This window comes from Meles meles, chromosome 16, assembly GCF_922984935.1.
Source record: "Meles meles chromosome 16, mMelMel3.1 paternal haplotype, whole genome shotgun sequence".
Lineage (NCBI taxonomy): Eukaryota > Metazoa > Chordata > Mammalia > Carnivora > Mustelidae > Meles > Meles meles.
The window spans coordinates 27,762,213-27,782,188 of record NC_060081.1 but is presented as its reverse complement, the minus strand read 5'-3'; the positions used below and the strand labels follow the sequence as shown (position 1 = coordinate 27,782,188).

At 46.3% G+C, this 19,976-nt stretch overlaps 1 protein-coding gene across 5 annotated transcripts in view; it reads left to right on the top strand.

Annotated features, from left to right (window-relative positions):
* Positions 1-15,495, top strand: part of CRACDL (CRACD like) — a 133,965-nt gene extending 118,470 nt beyond the window's left edge. For 4 of the 5 annotated variants that reach the window (XM_045980116.1, XM_045980115.1, XM_045980119.1 and 1 more), the window contains exons 8-10: positions 12,477-12,649; positions 13,645-13,789; positions 14,657-15,495. In XM_045980116.1, the coding sequence (XP_045836072.1) occupies positions 12,477-12,649; positions 13,645-13,789; positions 14,657-14,799 (461 nt within the window). In that variant the 3' untranslated portion in view covers positions 14,800-15,495. The remainder of the gene's footprint in view (positions 1-12,476; positions 12,650-13,644; positions 13,790-14,656) is intronic. The other variant, XM_045980120.1, reaches the window with a different exon arrangement.
* Positions 15,496-19,976: the final 4,481 nt, after the last annotated feature.

Genomic DNA, 19,976 nt, shown 5'->3' with positions numbered 1-19,976 from the left:
AAGGCGCCAACATGGGAATACAAGACCCCAAAGAGAATGTGTGTGCAGAATATAGCACAATAGCAACTGTTACTCCCTGCTGTTATCAGCATGAGGTATTGTCAATCTATCATTTTTTTTTTTTTCAATCCAGTGGATGAAAATGTCCTCTTCGGTCAGCAGGCCCTGGCCATCCTAATGTGGATACCAGGAAGATACTGAGAATCTTCTGGTAACCATCTGGGGGCAGTGTGATGGACTGTAGGACATCAGGGTTATGCCATGCTCTAAAACCTGGCAGCCCAGCCCTTCGGGTGTGGAGGGGCAGTGCCCCCCACTGTCCATCTGCCGCACTAAAGTCCCACTTTCGAGTGCATGAAGCACTTTTCTCCAGGGCAGCCGTGAACATCATGTAGGAACTGAAGCCCTCTATGCGCTTAGCCCAGGGCTCAGTACAGTGGGAGAGAGGTGGGCTTGAAGAGAGAAGGCAGCATCTTCATGACAGGAGGGGGCAAGTGTCCTGGGCAGAGGGCGCCAAAAGCCAGAGGGGTGAGGCCAGTCCAGGATTGCAGAGACACCAGCGGGGATGCCCTTGGAGTGGATGTGCAGATACAAGGCAGGGGACACTGGCTGATTTCTGGGAGGATTCGCCTGGAACAGGGGCATCAGCCCAATTTCAGAATTGGGCCACCTGGTCAGTCAGGCCCTCTGTGTCATCCAGAAAGCATCGTGGGCTCTCCAAGCCTCCCTTAGAGCAGCATTGAGATCATTGAGATCATTGGTTCCCAGTTCTCGCCGCAAATTGGGGTCCTCACCTCCACGGGTTCAGGTTGATGGGTGCAGGGGCAGCCCAGACAAGGGAGTGGTAAAGGCCCTATAGGTGATCCTGATGTGAGGCCAGGGGTGAGAACACCTATTCTAGGGAAGCCCTTCTCAAACTTACAAATGTTTGTGAATCTCCTTTAAATGAAGATTCTGATTCTGATGAGGACAGTACTATAGTCTACAGACCAACATTTGAGTAGCAAGGATCCAAATTCGTTATCCAACATGGAACTGTTAGCTTCATGAAGCTGTTTTTTGTTTTGTTTTTGTTTTTGTTTTAATAAACTCAACGTGGGGCTCGAACTCAGGACCCAAGATCAGTTGCACGCTTTACCAACTTGAGCCAGCCAGGCACCCCACGTGTGACTCTTTAAATGTAAACTTAAATGAATTGCAATTAAATTTGAAAAAAATCAGTTCCTCAGTCACACTGGCCACATCTCAAGGACTCAGCAGCCCCGTATCTCGTGACTAGCCGGCAGCACAGAGATCATTTCCACCGCTGCAGAAAGTTCCATTAGATGGCCCTGATTTGGGGCAAGTAGCAGTCTGTAAGGGTTGTGCTCTTCCCATAATACTTTCACCTGTTTCTCTGTGTGTCAGCTTCCCAAAGTCAGGGTCTGCCCTGGATTTACCCACCACTTAGACTCAGTATACAGGTAAAGAATGACAGTAATTGTTAATGTGTATTAAGCAGTCACTAAGTGCCAAAAATCATTCTATATGCTTTCCATTTTAATTTCTACCAACAATCCTATTTTATAAATGGGAAAGCAGGAACGTAGCAAAAGAACTTGCCCAAAGGAACATAGCGGGTGACCTGGGGAGGGGAGTTTGGTGCCACGTAGACCTCCCCTGCCGCTGCGATCTTCACTGTTATGCCATACTGTGGTGATTCTCAACTGGGGGCGACGTTGTTCCCCAGCAGACATTTGGCAGTGTCTGGAGACTACTTGATTGTCACAGCTGTGGCGGGAGGGAGACACTACCAGCATCTAGTGTGCGGGGTTGAACATTTTGCAATGCACAGGACAGCCCCCAATACCAGAGAATCATCCAGCCCCAAGTCTCGGTAGTGCCAAGGCTGAGTAACTATTGTTTGCCACTCAGTGAATAAGTTACCATGGGGAGAGAATGGTGTATAGGAAAGGCGGGGGTTTATACTCCTTAATAGGAGATGGTCTGAGATATAGTGAATGAAGGATAAAGACAAAGCCTGTGTTCACGTCCCAGCTTTGTTACATATCAGCCATATGATCTTGGACAAGTCCTTTTTATTCCATGAGATTCTGTGCTCCTGTCTCTGAAATGGGGCTTGAAAAGGTTCTTACATAACGAGGCTTGCGAGGGTCATTAGGAATATGATATTGCTCTGAAAATCAAGACTGAATAAACCTTAGCCGTGAACATTTCTTGGATGGGGAGAGATTTCCCTACCTGTCCAGGGCAAGTGAGGGAGGGCCAAGGGATAACAGAAGAAGGAAAATCTAAGCCCTGTGGACAAGGGCCATCCCTAAAACTAATCACTTGTTCTCCAGTGGCCACTTGAGACAGATCTTGGAGAATTCCAGCTGTCCCTGGAGAGCCACAAGGAATCCAAAGTGGGTTGTTGGTGGACATGCTGAATTATAAGGGAGTGCCATGTAGTAGAGTTTCACTACTTCTTCCACTTCATCTGCTGTAGCTCAAAATTATTTTCAGATCAGCAGTGCCTTTCTATCCCCATATCTTTATAAGGTCTCAGTTATATTACCTGGCAGGTAACAGAGAGCAGCTGTCTCTATGGCCAGAGATGGACTTCGGTCACTGCCTTCTGCCCAGAGGCTGTTTTAATTGCACAGCGACAGGTGAGCAAATTAACTTTGAGTCCAAGCTTGTACATCACAACTCTTTGTCCTTGAGCTTTGTCTCTGGCTTCTGGGGTCTCCACTTTGAGATGAGGGGATGGGGCTGGACAGCTTGGGAATGTCTGCCAACCTTGCCCTTGCACACTGGGCAGCTGGACCTGAAGTTAAGCAAAGGGTCTGGCAAAGCATCTGATGCCTGGGGTGCCCCAATAAATGTGCCTGCACGTGACCAGGTTCCTGACCTCACACATCCGAATCCAGATGTGACTCACGCATTGGTTTTTGTTTCTAAATGTTTTTTTCACAGATTTTTTACCTGGAAGCAATAGAGCCCTAAAGCAGTTATAACTAGTGCCATAGCAACAAGAAGAAGAAAAGCAAAGCAGACCCCAGGCCCCCAGTGGGGGAAAGACTCACATAAATTGCCACTGTGGAGGCCTGCATACACCCCTGCCCTTAGGCAAGGACTGACCACTCCCCCCGGGGAATATGCTATATTATCAGACCCTCATGAATGCTGGCATTGGGAAGCCTTTTTTTTTTTTTAAGATTTTATTTATTTGACAGAGAGATCACAAGTAGGCAGAGAGGCAGGCAAAGAGGAGGAAGCAGGCTCCCTGCTGAACAGAGAGCCTAATGCGGGGCTCGATACCAGGATTCTGAGATCATGACCTGAGCTGAAGGCAGAGGCTTAGCCCACTGAGCCTACCTAGGCGCCCTGGAAGCCTTCTGACTCCACTGGCCCTTTTCCTAGGCCTAATCACTTGTAAAACCGTGACACCCTGAGAGTTAGCAGTATTGTTTGACCGAGTGTGCCCCACGTCAGTGAGCAAGCGGGACATGCTCTGTGGAGACTGACTATGACACCAGGAAAAGAGGGGCAGTCCTGGCCTTCATAGGCTCTCACAGCTTATGATATAAACAAGCTACCAGGACCATTTAAAACAGCAGTGGCATTTTTTTCCCCCTGTCATGTGGGAAAGAGATTGTGAAGATTGTGAGAAAGAAAATCTGTAGGTCTGAAGGTGGGTCTCAGGAGCTGGGGTGAGGAGATTCCCGCAGTGCCTCCTGACTTGGAGGAGGGAAAAGCCGTGAGGAGAGTTTGGCCCTGGTGGCCCGGAAGGAGGTTCCCAGACACAGTTGCTCTCTTCTTGAGCGCTCCATTTTGCCATCAGGCTGTGAGCTAAGTGTTTAGAGAGATCTGTTCTCTGTCTTGCTGAGCTGTGGAGTCTTATTTTGGAGAGGAAATGGAGGAAGGGGGATTCAGGATAAACCTTCGCTGGAGCTAAGGAGGTGGGCTGGGTGAGGGGGGACAGCAATAGGAAAGGCAAGTGATCCAAAGACCTCCTGGTGCTTCTGAGGGCTGAGGGGGATATGAAGAGGATGGAAAGGTTCGGCTGACGAGGGAGGGGGACATCCTTGGGAGAACACTGGCCCCTTTGCCAGTAGCCTTGCCTAATTGCAGTGTAGAAACAGCTCCATTTTGCAGCCTTGCCTTGTTTCTGTATCTGGACAGGCAGCTGGACCCTTCCTTCTTGCTATCCAGTCACCATGTGAGTCCTGATGATTTTAGATAGTTTTTGTGGGTGGTTTTGTTTGCTTTTTACTAAGAATGATATACGTGCAAAGAAAGGCATAGATATGTGTGCAGCTCAATGAATTTTCACACATCCAACACACCAGACAAGAAACAGAATGAGACCAGTGCCCCAGAGGCCCCTCGTACCCCCTGCCCCCAGACTCTGGAACTCATTCCTGGACCATGGACCACAGACCACGGACCACATGTTAGCTGTTGAAGGATCCTTCTATTCCTGACTACTCTTTCAGAAGAGCCTGTGTGCGGGGCCCTGGAGAGAAGTATTAGCTTAGAAACAGCCTTCCTGTCTATAGACTCAGCACTTGCCATGGCCTGGTGCCTTGTGGGCATTAATCAGGTACAGCTGATTCTCATTATTTAGAGTAGTTATGCTCCATAAAGTTGCTGTGACTACTGAATTAGTGAACACCAAACCACTGCTCCTAGAAGAAATAGAGTAGAAATCAGAGTTAGTGAGCCTCTAATTACATTTTGTCAACTGATCAGCACATAACCTTGATTTATGTGTGTCTCTGTTTAAAGACACCGTACTGTATGTATTATTCATCAATTACCATCCAACTCACAGCCAACAAAACCAAAAACTCAGCCCTGATGAGATGAACTTCATCTGACGAACGTATTTTCTTCATAAGGCTCCTCACAGTCTTCTTAGCACATTGTCAGTAGATGTGGGGGGTATTTTAGACAGCAAAATTACCCAAAAAAACCCCACAAAAATGCAAAAAATGTGGCACTAAGTTTACCGCGAAAAGGACATTTGTTTATAGTATGAAAGGAGAAACAGGAAAGAAACAGAGTCCCCTTGTTTGATGTCAGCTGGGACCATTCTCGCCCAGATATTCAAATTTTTCACTGCTCTGCCCATGTCTGCAGATGACCATGAAGGGTCACAAGAACCCATCTGGGCATTGCAAATACATTTTAGCGAGTAGGCAAATTCACAAATACAGAATCCACAAGCAGAGAGGACTGACTGTATTGGTTGAATGAGAAAAGGAAGGAATGGCAATTCATTTAATTTGGAGGTAGAACTAGAGCACAGCCCTAGCACACATCATTCCATGAAAAGCCCTTACTTCCCGAATGCTCAGCGCAGTGTTGAGACAGATGCTGACATGAGAATTACAAGCCCAAGTTCTACCATAAGACCGCCCAGCCTGGCTCACGGGCAGAACTGGTGAGGAGCGACTGCAGACTTAGCCAGCATGTATTGATCAGGCACTGTCTGTGTAAGCTGAGACCAACAGTCAATCAATAAATGCTTTAAAAAAAACAAACAAAAACAAAAAAAACCCCTCACCTTCCATGTAGGAAGCCTGGCATAAATCCTCAGCATAGATGAGGCTCCACGTGTCCCCAGAGTCCAGGATGCCACCCCACTCCAGCAGTCCCCGTGGTGTGTATTTATACACCTCATCTCCCCCACGTAAACCAGAGTGGTGGCAGAGGACCTGGAGGGGAGACTGAGCCGGAGGATGTTTGCTGTTACTGGAGCACCACGGCACGGTCCTGGCTTCTTCTGGCTGTGACAGATGTTAATGATGCATGCACTTTAGAACAGAAACTTTAGAGCCTAAACTCGGGCCTCTCCTTCTGCAAAGAGTGTTTTGAAAAGCTGGGAATGAGCTATTGATATGTATTTTTAAGATGACACCATAACGGAAAAGGATTCGAAGGAACGTGCCAAAATGTTATTTAGCACAACTCTCCCGGGTTATTGATTTATGGGAAACTTGCTTCTCCTTCTATATACTTTTATCTGCTTTCTGAATTTGTATGATGTGCATGTGTACTTTTATAAACAAGGAAGACTTTTTTTTTTAAGATTTTTATTTATTTATTTGACAGAGATAACAAGTAGGCAGAGAGGCAGGCAGAGAGAGAGAGGAGGAAGCAGGCTCCCCGCGGAGCAAAGAGCCTAATGTGGGGCTCCATCCCAGGACTCTGAGATCATGACCTGAGCTGAAGGCAGAGGCTTTAACCCACTGAGCCACCCAGGCGCCAACAAGGAAGACATTTGAGGAGACAAGGAAGGACATGCACAGCATCAGGTTGACGTCTGCTTGAACCGTTGCGGACCGTGTCCTTGGGAACCAAGAGTCAGCCTGGCCCCCTGGCCAGGCAAAAGGCTAAAGGACACCCAGTGCTTGCTTTGGGTTTTCTTTTGTTTTGTTTTATCACAGGAGAGGACACTGGCAAAAGGCTTCCTGGCCGCCATCCTGTCCTGGCTGGAATTTGACCAAAGGCTGCCTCTCTCCTCAAGCAGCAATAACAACAACAGAGTAACAACAGCACCGGCCACGGGGCAGCTCACCCTCTCTAGCTCACACGGAGCCAGACGCTATGTCGAGTGCTTCCTGTGGGTCGTCCCATCCCATATTCACCGTCACGTAGGAGGCAGGGATAGTAGATGATCTCGTGCAATCTTCAGTCCTGCTAAGAGGGGTACACACTGCTCCTTCCCTCATTTTACACTGAAATTGAGTCACAGAGAGATTCTGGAATTTGCCCAAAAGTACCTTGCTAGCCTGAAACCTTATTTCTAGACATGGAGGCCCCAGGGCCACATCAGTAGTTGCTGTTTCCTGGACCCAGGGAGGAAGCAGTCCTCATTACCACAGCCTACTGAACCAACCTCAAGAACAAGAACTCTTGGAAATGAATGCTAGAACAATAAATATACTTTTCAGACTAAACTCTTGAGGTGGGAGAACGGATTAAGAAAAAGGAATCTGGAGAAAAGCTAATGTATAAACTCCTCATAGCCTCCCTCTTTGACAGAACATATCCTCAAAATAACAACAACAAAAAGTTAGTTTCCCCTACCAAAAGTTGCCCTCCTATAAAATTAAGTTATTTAGGGCAAGCTCTGTGGCTGTCACAGCTTCCTGCATCTAGAGTATTCTGTCTTCCGGAAATTTTACTCTACGTATGCTGTACGACAGGTCAAGTTTGTGGTCTTTCTTTCCAGGGGAGATGTGTTTGGGGGAGTCCCTCTCCTTTGGGCTCTCAGTAAAGGAGATCCCACAGATACAGACATGAACTGATAGTTCCCTGTGCATGAGAACCGTTCCTGGGCTGTTCATTGTAAACCCAGGCATAACTGACAGCTTGCGAAACCTCTTGTCCCTTGGGGAGGAGAAATTGAGATGTCAGAGCCCTTTAGCCAAATCCCCAGAAGATTAAGGTTGTCTGTGTTGAGGCAGAAAGAAGTAAACAAAGGAGTGTTTTCATCTCCTTTTATTTAATCTACTGCTACATCTATATTATCCTGGGATTAATGACATTTTGAACATGCTTAATCTCAGAAGCTATTTTATGGTTGAACCTTGACCCTACAGTATTCGTGCTGTAGAGCTATCACCTAGGAAGTTTTTTGGCATCTGAAACCTGTGTTATCCTGAACACTACCTGTGTCTTCGATGCCCTTCTCCTCCCTTTCCTTGTGGAGTATGGCACATGCACCCTCCCTCAACCATTGCCCCTCTGTGGTGCCAAGTGCAGGGAAGGGTGTGCAGACCACCAGAGCCTTCTACCACAGATCAGAACAGAGTCTCTTCCAGATGCTCTGCCTGGGCTGACCTGGGGCAGGTACTTATGTGGGTTACATGAACCTCCAGGTGGAATCGCAGGCCTCTTTGAACCCTGGCACAATGGCAGGATGCTTCATGGCTTTTCTCCCTCCTACCCCGGGGTCTGGAATCTCACCCCCCCCTCCTCCCTGTGCCCTCCATCCAGGAGGCTGCCCCTGGACCGTCCGTGAAAGGTAGAGGCTGTCAGGGTCCCTGTGGCCTGCTTGCATTCCTGACAAGGAGCAAAGTGGCCAAGGACATAGTACAGAATACAAGGAAAAGCCATTTACTTCCAAAAGAGAAGTGATTGGTGAAAGATCTTGGCCTTATGCCTGGCCCAGGTTTGGGGAGGCTGCCATTGTAGGTCACTTGATCCCACACTGGTCCAGCACAGGTGCAGCACGCACTCACTCCCATGCATCTGCCCGTGAACGCTGGAGGCGTGTGCCCACGCTTACACACAGAGGACCCCAGAAGCGTGGCTGCCACTGACAGGCAGAGCAGAGGCCCGTGCCCCTTCCCTGCTTGGGATGAAATCTGCCAGCATTCTCTCAGTGTGAGGAAGGAAAAACCACCTCTTGCCTAGCCTGACCTGGTTGCACTGTTTACAAGATTGCTGTTTCCATGAGCACACTAGACAGGAGAACAGGATATGCCCCTGGTCCCCAAGGGCCCCCAGCCTCAGTCTGACCTTGGAATCCCCCGCCTTGCTGTAGACCTCCCACCAGCACAGTCCGTAGGAGGGCCACAGAGCCCCTGTTCTACAGAACCTTTGCCAGTGATTTTTTAAATACTCATTTTGGCTCAGATAGTGTTTGGGAGTTCATCAGAGCTGTCTTGTGCCCTTGCGACGAGAGTAATATGTGTGTCCATGGCTACACACAGATCCGAGGGTCTGGGCAGCCAGCCAGAGCACTCAGAGATGCTGCTCAGCCTCCAGTTTAAAACTCAGGATGGGAATTTTCTCTCTGTGCACACTTTGTCTTGACAGAACTATTCAGAATATTTTGTTGGCTGAGGTAATGACTTTGAACCCATAGTGAAAGCCTTCTCTCCGGTAGGCCTGTGTTGTGGCAAAGTCTTGGGGAGAACAGCACCACCAGACATCTGCCTTGGGCCAGGAGGGAGCAGAGCACAACTGTCACTGAGCGTGAGGAAGAAATCAAAGGAGAAGTGGAAAGAAACCTGTTTAAGAAAAAAATTAAAGTCCAGAAAGACCATGAGGACTCCCTGGAATGAGGGATTGAGATTAAGGGATGAGAAATGGAGACTTTCTGTAAAACATGGAACCACCTTCTGTGTGCCTGACAATCATTGGGTTCTCTGGACAAGAGACAAAACATAAAAGAACCTCATAAATGAGCTAATATTAAAACACTACAGGGTGCATAGTCTCTGGAGTGTGTCTGTTGAATAAATAAGTTCTAATGACCAAAAGCGTAGATCGGTGAGGTAGACAGTGAATGAGCAGATATATTTAGCACCAAGCCGTGAGGAAAATCTCTTGAGAGTCACAGAAGGATTAAGAAAAGGAGAGCATGTTCAGCTAGGCTGAACAGAGCAGCCTTCATGGAGGAGGCAGCATCTGGACAGACACTTCATGGGCAAACAGGGATGATTCTGGAACAGGGTGTCCAGTCCCTCATCACCTCCTAGACTGTGGCCACAGCCTCCCTCCTCTCCTCCCAGCCTCCCATCCCTTTCCAGTCAGGCTCCTTCTCCACACAGCCTCCAGGGTGTCCCCTTGGCTCAAACCCCATGGCTCCCCATGATGGACAGGAAAAAGACCAAGAAGACCCTTCTCAGTTGCCTCTTGCCTGATCATTCAGCCCCTCGTGGCCAGCCTGCCCACAACTCTGCCTTCTGCCCTCCTCACCTGGGAAACCTTTCCTTACCCCTCTGCTCAGCCTGGAAGGTTCCTTCTCTAGGTCCCAACCCAGACACCACTTCACCTGCCATGTACCAGTGTCAGGCCCTTCCTCACCCAGCACTTAGTAAACTCTAGCATCTTCCAGTTTCCACCACAGCTTCTTATTTGTATTTTGTCTCCCCAATAGACTGAGATTTTGACAGAACAGACAGTTGGTGGTTTATTTTTCCACCTTAGCATTTAACACAGCCCTTACACATTAACCCTGGAAGGAGGGAGGGCAGGAAGGATGGAAGGAGCAGGGGGGTAGGCAGGAGGAGCAAGAGAGCAGAAATGTTGGGCTCTGGCTAACAGAAAGGATTGTACACTTAGAAGTAGTCTGAGAAGATCTGAGTGTTGAAATCAAGCATGGAACCGAGAACATTTGGGGGAAGAAGAGATGAAAGTTAAGGATCAGGAGGAAGGAGGAATTCCCAGGTTTAGGAGCAAGAGTCCTGGACAAGGACGTGGAGAGGGCATGCCCACGGAGGGCAGGCCTCCCAAGCAAGGTTACACAGCTCCATCAGTACTGTGAGGGGGAGAGCAGGGGGAGAATGGGGAGACCTCAGGATTTATGGTTTAGCGGTCAGGTGGATGGAGAGAGCAGCATTCTGGTGTGGCCCTGTCAGGAATTAGCTGAAGAGACACAGGCCGAGGCCACTGGAGCGGAGGGTGGAGAAGTACAGAGGATGGTGAGGCTCAGTGGAGACAGTTCCTTTCGAGCCAGGGAGAGCCTGGGACTTCGCAAAGCAGCAAGGAAGAGAGGAGAGCCAGGGAGAGGCTGAAGAGGCAGGAAGGGTCAAGGGGCGAATGGAAGAGATGGAGCGGGATTCCCTGGGGACCAGTCCAGTAGGGTGGAGGCCCCAGGGATCAGCCAGGAGAGCAGGAGCCATTCCCAGCTGTCCAGGCCAGGGAGAGGTCAGTGTGTGAAGCCAGAGGCCCTTCCCAACTCTGACATGAGACTGAAGCTTGCCAAGCTGTGGCTGCTGTCCCCTCTTTGGGGCAGCTGCATTTAATATTTTGTGGCTCAGACTAGAGGAGCATTATCTCTTTGCATCGTTAAATGAGAAAACCAAGTCCTCTAAAGAAAAGTAAAAGTCTTGCCATAAAGGCTCCCAGGTTCTCTTTCCTCCTGCCTCACCCATCCCCGCCTGCGGTCCCTGGGTAGACAGAAAGAAAGGCTGAACTGGAGGCAGGAACAAGCAGAGCAAGGGGTGGCGAATATCAGGCCACCAAGAACAACAACACTAACTCATCCCAGACTTCTGCATGCATTGCTGTGACATGGATCCTGCCTTCCCCTTGCCAACCAAGACGTTGAAGGGGAAGTGTAAAGGGCAAGGGCCAGGCATATGGGGATGCCTTTTCTTTCCTTTCCTTTTCCTTTTCCTTTTTTCTTTTCTTTCCTTTTCTTTCTTTCTTTCTTTCTTTCTTTCACCTTCCTTCCTTTTGTTCAGTTAGCCACTGTATAGTATATCATTAGTTTTTGATGTAGTGTTCAATGATTCATTAGTTACATATAACTCCCAGTGCTCATTACAGCACGTGCCCTCCTCAATACCCATCACCCAGCTACCCCCTCCCCTCTGAAACTCCTAGATTGTTTCTCAGGGTCCATAGTCTCTCATGGTTCATCTCCCTCTCTGATTTCTCCCCGTCTGGACTTCCCTCCCTTCCCCTGCGGTCCTCCATGCTATTGCTTATGTTCCATGTATGAGTGAAACCATATGATAATCGTCTTTCTCTGCTTGGCTTACTTCACTTTGTATAACCCCCCCCCCCCAGTCCCATCCATGTCAATGCAAATGGTAGGTATTCATCCCTTGTGATGACTGAGTAATAGTCCCTTGTGTATATGGACCACTTCTTCTTATCCATTCATCTGTTGAAGGGCATCTCGGCTTCTTCCACAGTTTGGCTATTGTGGGCATTGCTTCTATGAACATTAGGGTGCATGTGCCCCTTCTTTTCACTATGTCTATATCTTTGGGGTAAATACCCAGCAGTGCAATTGCTGGGTCATAGGGTAGCTCTATTCCCAACATCTTGCTGCATCTCCCCCTCTTACGCTGTCGGTGGGGGGTGCACTTCTATCTTTGTTTTGTGTGGTGACAGGCAAACATTCTGAGAGGCAGGTCATGGTGAACCCTCAGATTCAGTACACTTTAGATTTACCTGTGAGAAGCCACTATTTAATCCGTAGGTTTCCTTGAAGAAAGTTTTAAAGGCACCATTTCTCTCCTCTCCAGAACATTAAGGAAAACTTGTGATGTGACTCTCTGCAAAAGGAAGGCTATGTTTACAGTTTTTTAAAAAAAGAATAACCGTGTATCTGCAAAACTTCCAAGCGAATCAGGAATCACGTAGTATGTACTAGCCCAAAATGACAGGCTTATATTAAAGAAATCTTATCTATTTATGTACTTACTTTTATCTCATTCCAGGAAGTATTCGTGGGAGGAAGGTGGCTTTAAAATGTGCATATAGGAACAGCTGTGTTTAATATTTTGTGACTCAGACTAGAGGAGCATCATCTCTTTGATGCATCTTTAAATGAGAAAACCAAGTCCCCTAAAGAAAAGTAATAGTCTCTCCAGAAAGGCTCCCGGGTTCTCTTTCCTCCTGCCTCACCTATCCCAGCCTGCGGCCCCTCTGTGCAGTGTTCTCTGTGTGGGAGAAGCTGAAGGTGAGATGCGACAGGGGCTGCGATGTTTTGCATAACCTTGTGTCTTTACCCACAGAGAAGGGTCCTCTTGCTGCAGCTGAGGGTCAGCCTGCACCACCCTGGATCACCATCGCTCGGCAGAAGCGACGAGGGCCCTCAGACCAGCCCCCAAACCAGGAAGACAAGCCCGGGGCCCGCACCTTGAAGTCTGAAATAGGAAAGCAAGCCAAGGCGCCCGAGAGAGCCCAGGTGCTTAGAGCAAATACCTTCTGTCTCTGTAGGTACAGGAGGGACCAGGCAGCTGGAGCTGGGGCCTGGCACCCCACACATTCTGTTTGGTATCATCGGGACCCTTGCCTGTGATGATTGCTGATGTCTGCCCCCTCTGTGTGCTGCGCTGTTAGAAGTGGCTGGATTGCTGAGGCAGTGGACACAGCTCTCTTCTCCCTGCCTCCTAGGCAACACAGCTCAGCATCAGGAGACATGGAACGGGGTAAAAGAACTTCTCAGTTAGAAGCTTGGAGACCATGTCAGCAGCTCCTTCTTTTTACTGCTCTGCTGGCTGCCTGCTGGGGCTCCTTGTTCCTCACCTTGAGCCGGAGGGCTGGGACCTGGGTTTCTGCTTCGCACTCTGGATGGAAACAGTGTTCTCAAACCCAAGCAACTACACTAAGAAGCAGGATGAGACCCACAGCTTTTGTATTCCCCCGAATAGCCACCATGATAAACCCATAAGGGTGTTTCAGCCATGTGAGAAAATGAGCCTGAACCTGCAGTAGGACCTGTTTCCCTTCATTGGAACAAAACCTCCATCATACCTAACTTGAAAACCTTCCTGCAGGCTAAGGGAATTTATAAAGCCAGTTAACCCATCATCTTGGTTTGGGGCATCCACGTTCATACCAGGTATCACATATCTCAAAACTATTTCACTTTGACACAGTTCACTCCGACTTTTAAATGGAACCCCTGCCATCTGACATGTGGGGCTGAGGCCAGGTGGGGGACAGAGCAGAAGCCATGATGTCTGTGTGGGCTGAACACAGGGCCCCACATGCCAGTCAGAGTCCACCATTCTAAAGGCCCCTCTCAGCAAGGGCACAAGTCGGAGCTCTGCCAAGAGAGTACCAGGGGCACGACTCATCTTTGTCTAGAAATGCCGTAGCCTATTGCCTTTGGCTATGTTTGCCCCCTGTGGGACTCTCAAGTGACCAAACAGTGTGTGTCTCTCTGTGTCTTAATAGGAGCCCATTAAGCCAGCCGACTTCATCCGCAGCAAGTCTTTCCTGGTGGCTCCTGCCAAGCCTTCTGGGGACCGGAGGCAGGGGACAAAGCTCTGCCTCCAGGAGGGGCTGCAAAGAGGAATCTCGTTGTCCCATCAGAACTTGGGTAAGAAGCCTGCAAGCAGTACCAGACACTGAGATGCTTTTCCAGGATTGGTCCTGCTCTTTTTGTTTGTTTGTTTTATGTTCTTTTTCCAAATCACTTCGCCACATTGACTTTTTAAACAGCTTTTACTGACATGTCATTTAGGTGCTATAAAACTCACCTGTTTTAAATGTAAATTTTAAATCTTTTAAATGTAGTTCAGCAAGTATATATTGACAATGAGAATATATTTACTGACGTGTACAACCATCACAATCCAATTTTAGAACACTTCTCTCACCCTAAAAAGAAACCTCATGCCCATTTACAGTCATTCACTGTCCCCAGCCCCAGGGCTGGGCAACCACTAATCTACTTTCTGTCTCTATGACTTGTCTTTTGGGGACATTTCTCATAAATGGAGTCATAAAATATGTATTCTTTTGTAATGGCTTCTTTGACCAAGCATAGTGTCTTTAAGATTCATCTCTTGTCACATGCATCTGTATCTTTAAAATTATTTTTCACTGTGGTAAGAAACATACGACGAAATTTACCATCCTAGCCATTTGTCAGTATACAGTTTGTCAGTGTTAAGAATATACACACTGTGGTGCAAACCAATCTTCAGAGTTCCTACAGTTTTATTCTGGATGTTTCTCTCACCTCACTGCGTTGCTGGAACTGTTTTTGAGCCCGCTGTTCTTAAGACTTTTTATTATATAAATTATTCTATGCCTAAATCTTCTTTACATGTTTGCACATTAATGGATTTTACGTTTGAGACCGCAGTTAAGACCTTGACGTATATTTTAAAGAAACACAAGAGGCTTAAGTGGAAACCCAAACTCATTTCTCGTGTTTCTGTTTGTTTTGTCTTCTTTCCAGCAGCTCAGTCTGCAGTGATGATGGAGAAGGAATTGCATCAGCTGAAGAGAGCCAGTTATGCCAGTGCAGACCAGCCATCCTGGATGGAACTTGCCAGAAAGAAATCTCAAGCTTGGAGTGACATGCCCCAAATTATAAAATAGGCTGACGGCCTGCTGCTAAAGAATGTCCACTTCCTTGACAGGTCATTGAGTCAAAAACTGCCGGTAAATCAAGGCAAACAAACTGTGAAACTGAAGAATGATTTTATCATCAAGTTAGGGGAGAGTGAGCTTGGGGAAGAGGAAGGAACCGGGCCAACAAAGACAGACACACAGCCACAATCCTGGGTCAGGATTGTGCCCTAAAACAAGAACACCATTGAAAAGGGCCAGGAACAAGGTCCTGTGCCCAAAGGTATGAATGTGAGGCTTTGAGAATCGCCTTCATAAAGAGGGCTTGGACAGGAAGAAAGTGGCAGTGAACCATGAATGCCTAAGTCAGGAGCGCCTGCAAGGTCAGAGGAGAAGGTCTTCCAGGGGAACGTGTGTCTGTGCTTCCACCTGAGATCAACCTGTGTCTCCGGTTCTCGTCTTGCCTGTGGATCCCGTCTTCTCCTTTCATGTTCACTATTAGGCATGACATTTTTGGTAAAACAGGGATGCCGTTTCCAAGAGCAGCTATAAAACCGTCTTCCTGAAGATAGTCACTCTACGAAGGAGTGGAAGGAAATAGCCGGGTTCATCAATTCACAGACTGTTTCCAAAAATAATTTTTAAACTTTTCCACAAGGCATCTGTGTCCTTAACCATTGCACAATGTATTGCCTGTTCAATAAAAGATTTCAAACATGCGTCTGTCATACGTGTAAATGTTCTTTCTGCTGACACTTGGAGAATGTCCTCCAGCAACAAGTGAAATGCAGTGTATAAAATTTCAGTGTGTGTGTGTGTGTAACTCAGTGTGTGCGTACTGTAGAATCTCAGCTGGACTGATGTGGGGTTTTTTGAGATTCTTTTTTTCTATAAAATTTCAGTGTTATTTTTGGAAGATAATGTGGGGTGTTTTTTCCTGTTTTCATCTACTTGGTACAACATTTAAAAGTATAAAATTTCTAAAAAGTTGTAATTCTTGAGTATCAAATTACTCTAACCTGCACATTTCTGTTGAAAACTAGGTTATCAGTGTATTAGCCAGGATGACCCATGAATGTAGAATGTGGAGAAGCCAGCAGAGGAAGAATATATATTTAGGATCTCAGAATTGTGTCTCAGTTATGTAATATCTCTATTTTTAAAAATATCTCCAATTTGTTCCTTTGAACAAGCTAATCTTCATAACAATATGTATAGCTGGGAGTGTGTAGCCTCCAAAATCAGTAAGACTTTATAGATATTATAATTTGATTTTATATATCCTGAGTTCTACTTTTATTGTACTTTGTATCCTCCTGAATAATTATTTTTCTAGCTGTTAGAACTACACTTGATCTTGATCAACTACACTAGAACTTGATCAAGACTTCCCTTATTGAAAAAGTCCCTGGAGAGCTCTTTCTTTTCCTAACCAGATTGATTTATTAATTTCAGTCTCATAGAGAACATCAATATTGAGTGCCATGGTAAATGTGCTCTAAACAAGAACTCTGCCCATCTAGAATTGCTCCAACAGCTTAGACATAAATAAGTTTAACTAGGAAAAAAAAAAAATGTGTTGGCCATTACTATCCCAAATCACCATTTCCCTTATTAACAGAATGTTTTAGATGAATAATTTTGAGGCAGTAGGTTTGACTGTAAGATCAAAAGTTATTGGTTCAGTTTATTCAAGTAGAGATTGGTATTCTCTGTGTGTCTCAGGACTTGGTTTCATACTCTTTGGCACCTGGTAAGTTAGAAGGGTACAGATTTTTAAGACACTGGGAGAATTCAAGGCAGGGGCAGAGGGTGGCGGGAGGTTAGCCCTGTATCTGCCAGCCCTGTGCGTGAAGGTTGTGATCTTCTGCCATCACAGGAGAAGCTGAGACAGTGGCCGAAATTTTGAGACGCTGAACGAAGTCTAGAGTTGCAGCGGAGATGGTCCAAGTCTGCAGGGAATTGCCACGCTTGGTTTTCCTGACAAGAAAGAGCGAACAATTACTGAGCACCTCCTGTGTGCCAGGCCCTGCTCTGAGTGCATCCGAAGTATAACTTTTAATTCGCTCCACAATCGTTTGGGAGTAAGTACTTATCTCCACTTTGCACATGAGGAAACTGAAGCACATTAAGGTTAAGATCTCACAAGATCGCACAACAGGTGAGTACCCGGTAATTGACTCCAGCCTTTCAACACTACCCTTCAGCGACAACCCCATTTTTAAAAACCCTTAGCATGGAGGTGAATCTATGTCCTCGAAAACATAATATAGGCAAGGGAGCCCTGAATTTGACTTTAAGGGCTCTTCTGTGGCTGTAGACTGAATGTTTGTGTCTCTCCAAAATTCATGTTAAATCCTAACACTCAGTGTGATGGTATCAGGAGGTGGGGCCTTTTGGGAGGTGATTAAGTCTTCAGAGTGGATCCTTCATGAATGGGATTAGTGTGCCCTGATAAAAGAGTTCCCAGAGATCTCCCTGCTCTTTCCAGTATGTGAGGACACAGCAGTAAGACAACTCTCTATGAACCAAGAAGAGGGCTCTCATCAGACCCTGGATCTGCCTGCGACTTGGTCTCGGACTTCCCAGCCTCCATAAAGAACAGTGAGAAAGAAATGTTTGTTGTTTATAAACTATCCAGTTTATGGCAGCCCTAACAGACTAAGACACAACGTGTTTTAGAGACAAGCACGGACCTCATGATGCTTCCCTGGGTGACTGTGTTCACCCTTATCCTTCAGTTTCCAAGAAGGACTGGAGAAAATGTGAGGGTTCTTTCGTAATTTTTCATCATGAGTACCTACACGAACCGTGATTCATTCTTTCATTCAGTTGACAGTTCTGTGCAGTTACTTGACCAGGGCAGCACACCGGTGAACAAATAGATAATATGCATCCTAGTTGGGGAGGGGGCACTAAATAAATAGGTATGAAACATGGGGAAAACAGCAATACCTGAAGTAGCCTAAAACAAGGGACTTTGTTGTGGCAGAAAGGGTTATTTGGCAGAAAGTGGGTAGATAGGAAAGAATTTGCTGAAGAGGCGACCTAGTTATAAAAATGAACCAGCCGTGCAGAGATCAAGGGGAGAGCACTCTGGGCAGAGGTGATGGCTCTCTAAAGTCCCAGGCCCTCAGACCTGGCATGTTCAGGAAGCAGCGTAGCCGGTGTATACGGGACAAGGGGGAGGAGCAGGTGCAGATACCAGGAAGAAGGCTGGACCAGTTGTGAGGGGCCTGGCAGGCCATATAGGGAGATGGATTTGTTCTAAGTTCTTTGGGAAGTCAATGACGAAAAGTGATGGGAGGTGATGTGCTTTACGTTCTAAGAAGATGGCTGTAGCTTCTAGGTGAAAATGTATTGTATGGGGGCACAGAAACAAAGCTAGAAGCCTGTTCCATAGTCCATGTGGGATCATGGTGGTCTGGTTTAGGTGTAATGATGGAGGCAGAGAGAAGTGGATGATTCAAAATACATTTTTTAAAAAGATTTATTTACTTGTCAGAGAGAGTGAGCACAGGCAGACAGAGTGGCAGGCAGAGGCAGAGGGAGAAGCAGGCTCCCTGCTGAACAAGGAACCGGATATGGGACTCGATCCCAGGACACTGGGATCATGACCCGAGCCAAAGGCAGCCACTTAACCAACTGAGCCACCCAGGCGTCCCTCAAAATACTTTTTGAAGGGAGGATAAAATCCATCATGCTGGTGGGTTTTAGTGTGAAAAGGAAAAGATAGAAGTAGATAGAGATGACAGTCAAATTTTTGGCTGGAGCTCGAGATGAGTAGTAATATCATTTACAGAAATGGAGTCGAGGGAGTATATGCCACAAAAAGGAGTTCACTCTTGGGCATTTTTTAAAAATTCAACTGTAATTAACATAGATTGTTATGTTAATATTAGGTGTACATTATGATTCAGCAATTCTATTCAACAATTCTCCCCCTATAGAACAATCATCCAGATTTAGGTGAAGATTAATTTAAATCATGCTTCTTATTCTGTCATGGAGACTGGAAGTTTAGATTCAGAATGGCCTTCTGAGACATCTGGGACTGTCACCAACTACCTTCCAAAATTAAAGTAAACAGAAAATTATGAAAGTTTAAGAGTTATTTTAAAATAACAAATATGGGCATTTTCTTGTTGCTCAGGTTTTTCCTTCTATAGTTCTTTTTATTTGGATAATTCTTTGCTGTATTTTTTATTCATTCATTCATTCTTTCATATTTCATATTTCCCCTTAAATATACATTACTAGTTGCTCATCAAGATAAGTGTGCTTTTTTTAAAAAAAAATTTATTTATATATTTATTTGACAGAGATCACAAGGTGGCAGAGAGGCAGGCAGAGAGAGAGAGGAAGGGAAGCAAGCTCCTTGCTGAGCGGAGAGCCCGATGCGGGGCTCAGTCCCAGGACCCTGGGATCATGACCTGAGCCAAAGGCAGAGGCTTTAACCCACTGAGCCATCCAGGCGCCCCAAGATAAGTGTGTTCTTGATCCCCTTCATCTAGCTCACCCATCCTCCCACCCACCTCCCCTCTGGTAACCACCAGTTTGTTCTCTATAGTTAAGAGTCTGTTTTTCTGCTTGTCTCTTCTTTTCTGTGTTCATTTGTTTTGTTTCTTAAATTCCACATATGAATGAAATCATATGGTATTTGTCTTTCTGTGACTGACTTATTTCACTTAGCATTATACCATCTAGATCCATCAGTGTTGTTGCAAATGGCAAGATTTCATTTTTTCTTATGGCTGAGTAGTATTCCATTGTGTATATATACCACATATTCCCTATCCATTCATCTATGAATGGAGACTTGGATTGTTTCCATACCTTGGTTCTTGCAAATAATGCTGCAATAAACATAGGTGTGTATATATCTCTTGAATTCGTGTTTCCAAATTCCGAAGGTAAATACCCAGAAGTGGAATTACTAGATGATATGGTAATTCTGTTTTTAATTTTTTGAGGAATATCCATACTGTTTTCCACAGTGGCTACACTAGCTTGCATTCCCACCAACTGCACTGGAGTTCTTTTTTCTCCACATCCTCACCAACGTTTGCTATTTCTTGTCTTTTTAATACTAGCCATCCTGACAGGTATGAAATGGTATCTCATTATGATTTTGATTTGCATTTCCCTGATGCTGAGTGATGTTGAGCATCTTTTCATGTGTCTGTTGGCCATCTGTATGTCTTTTT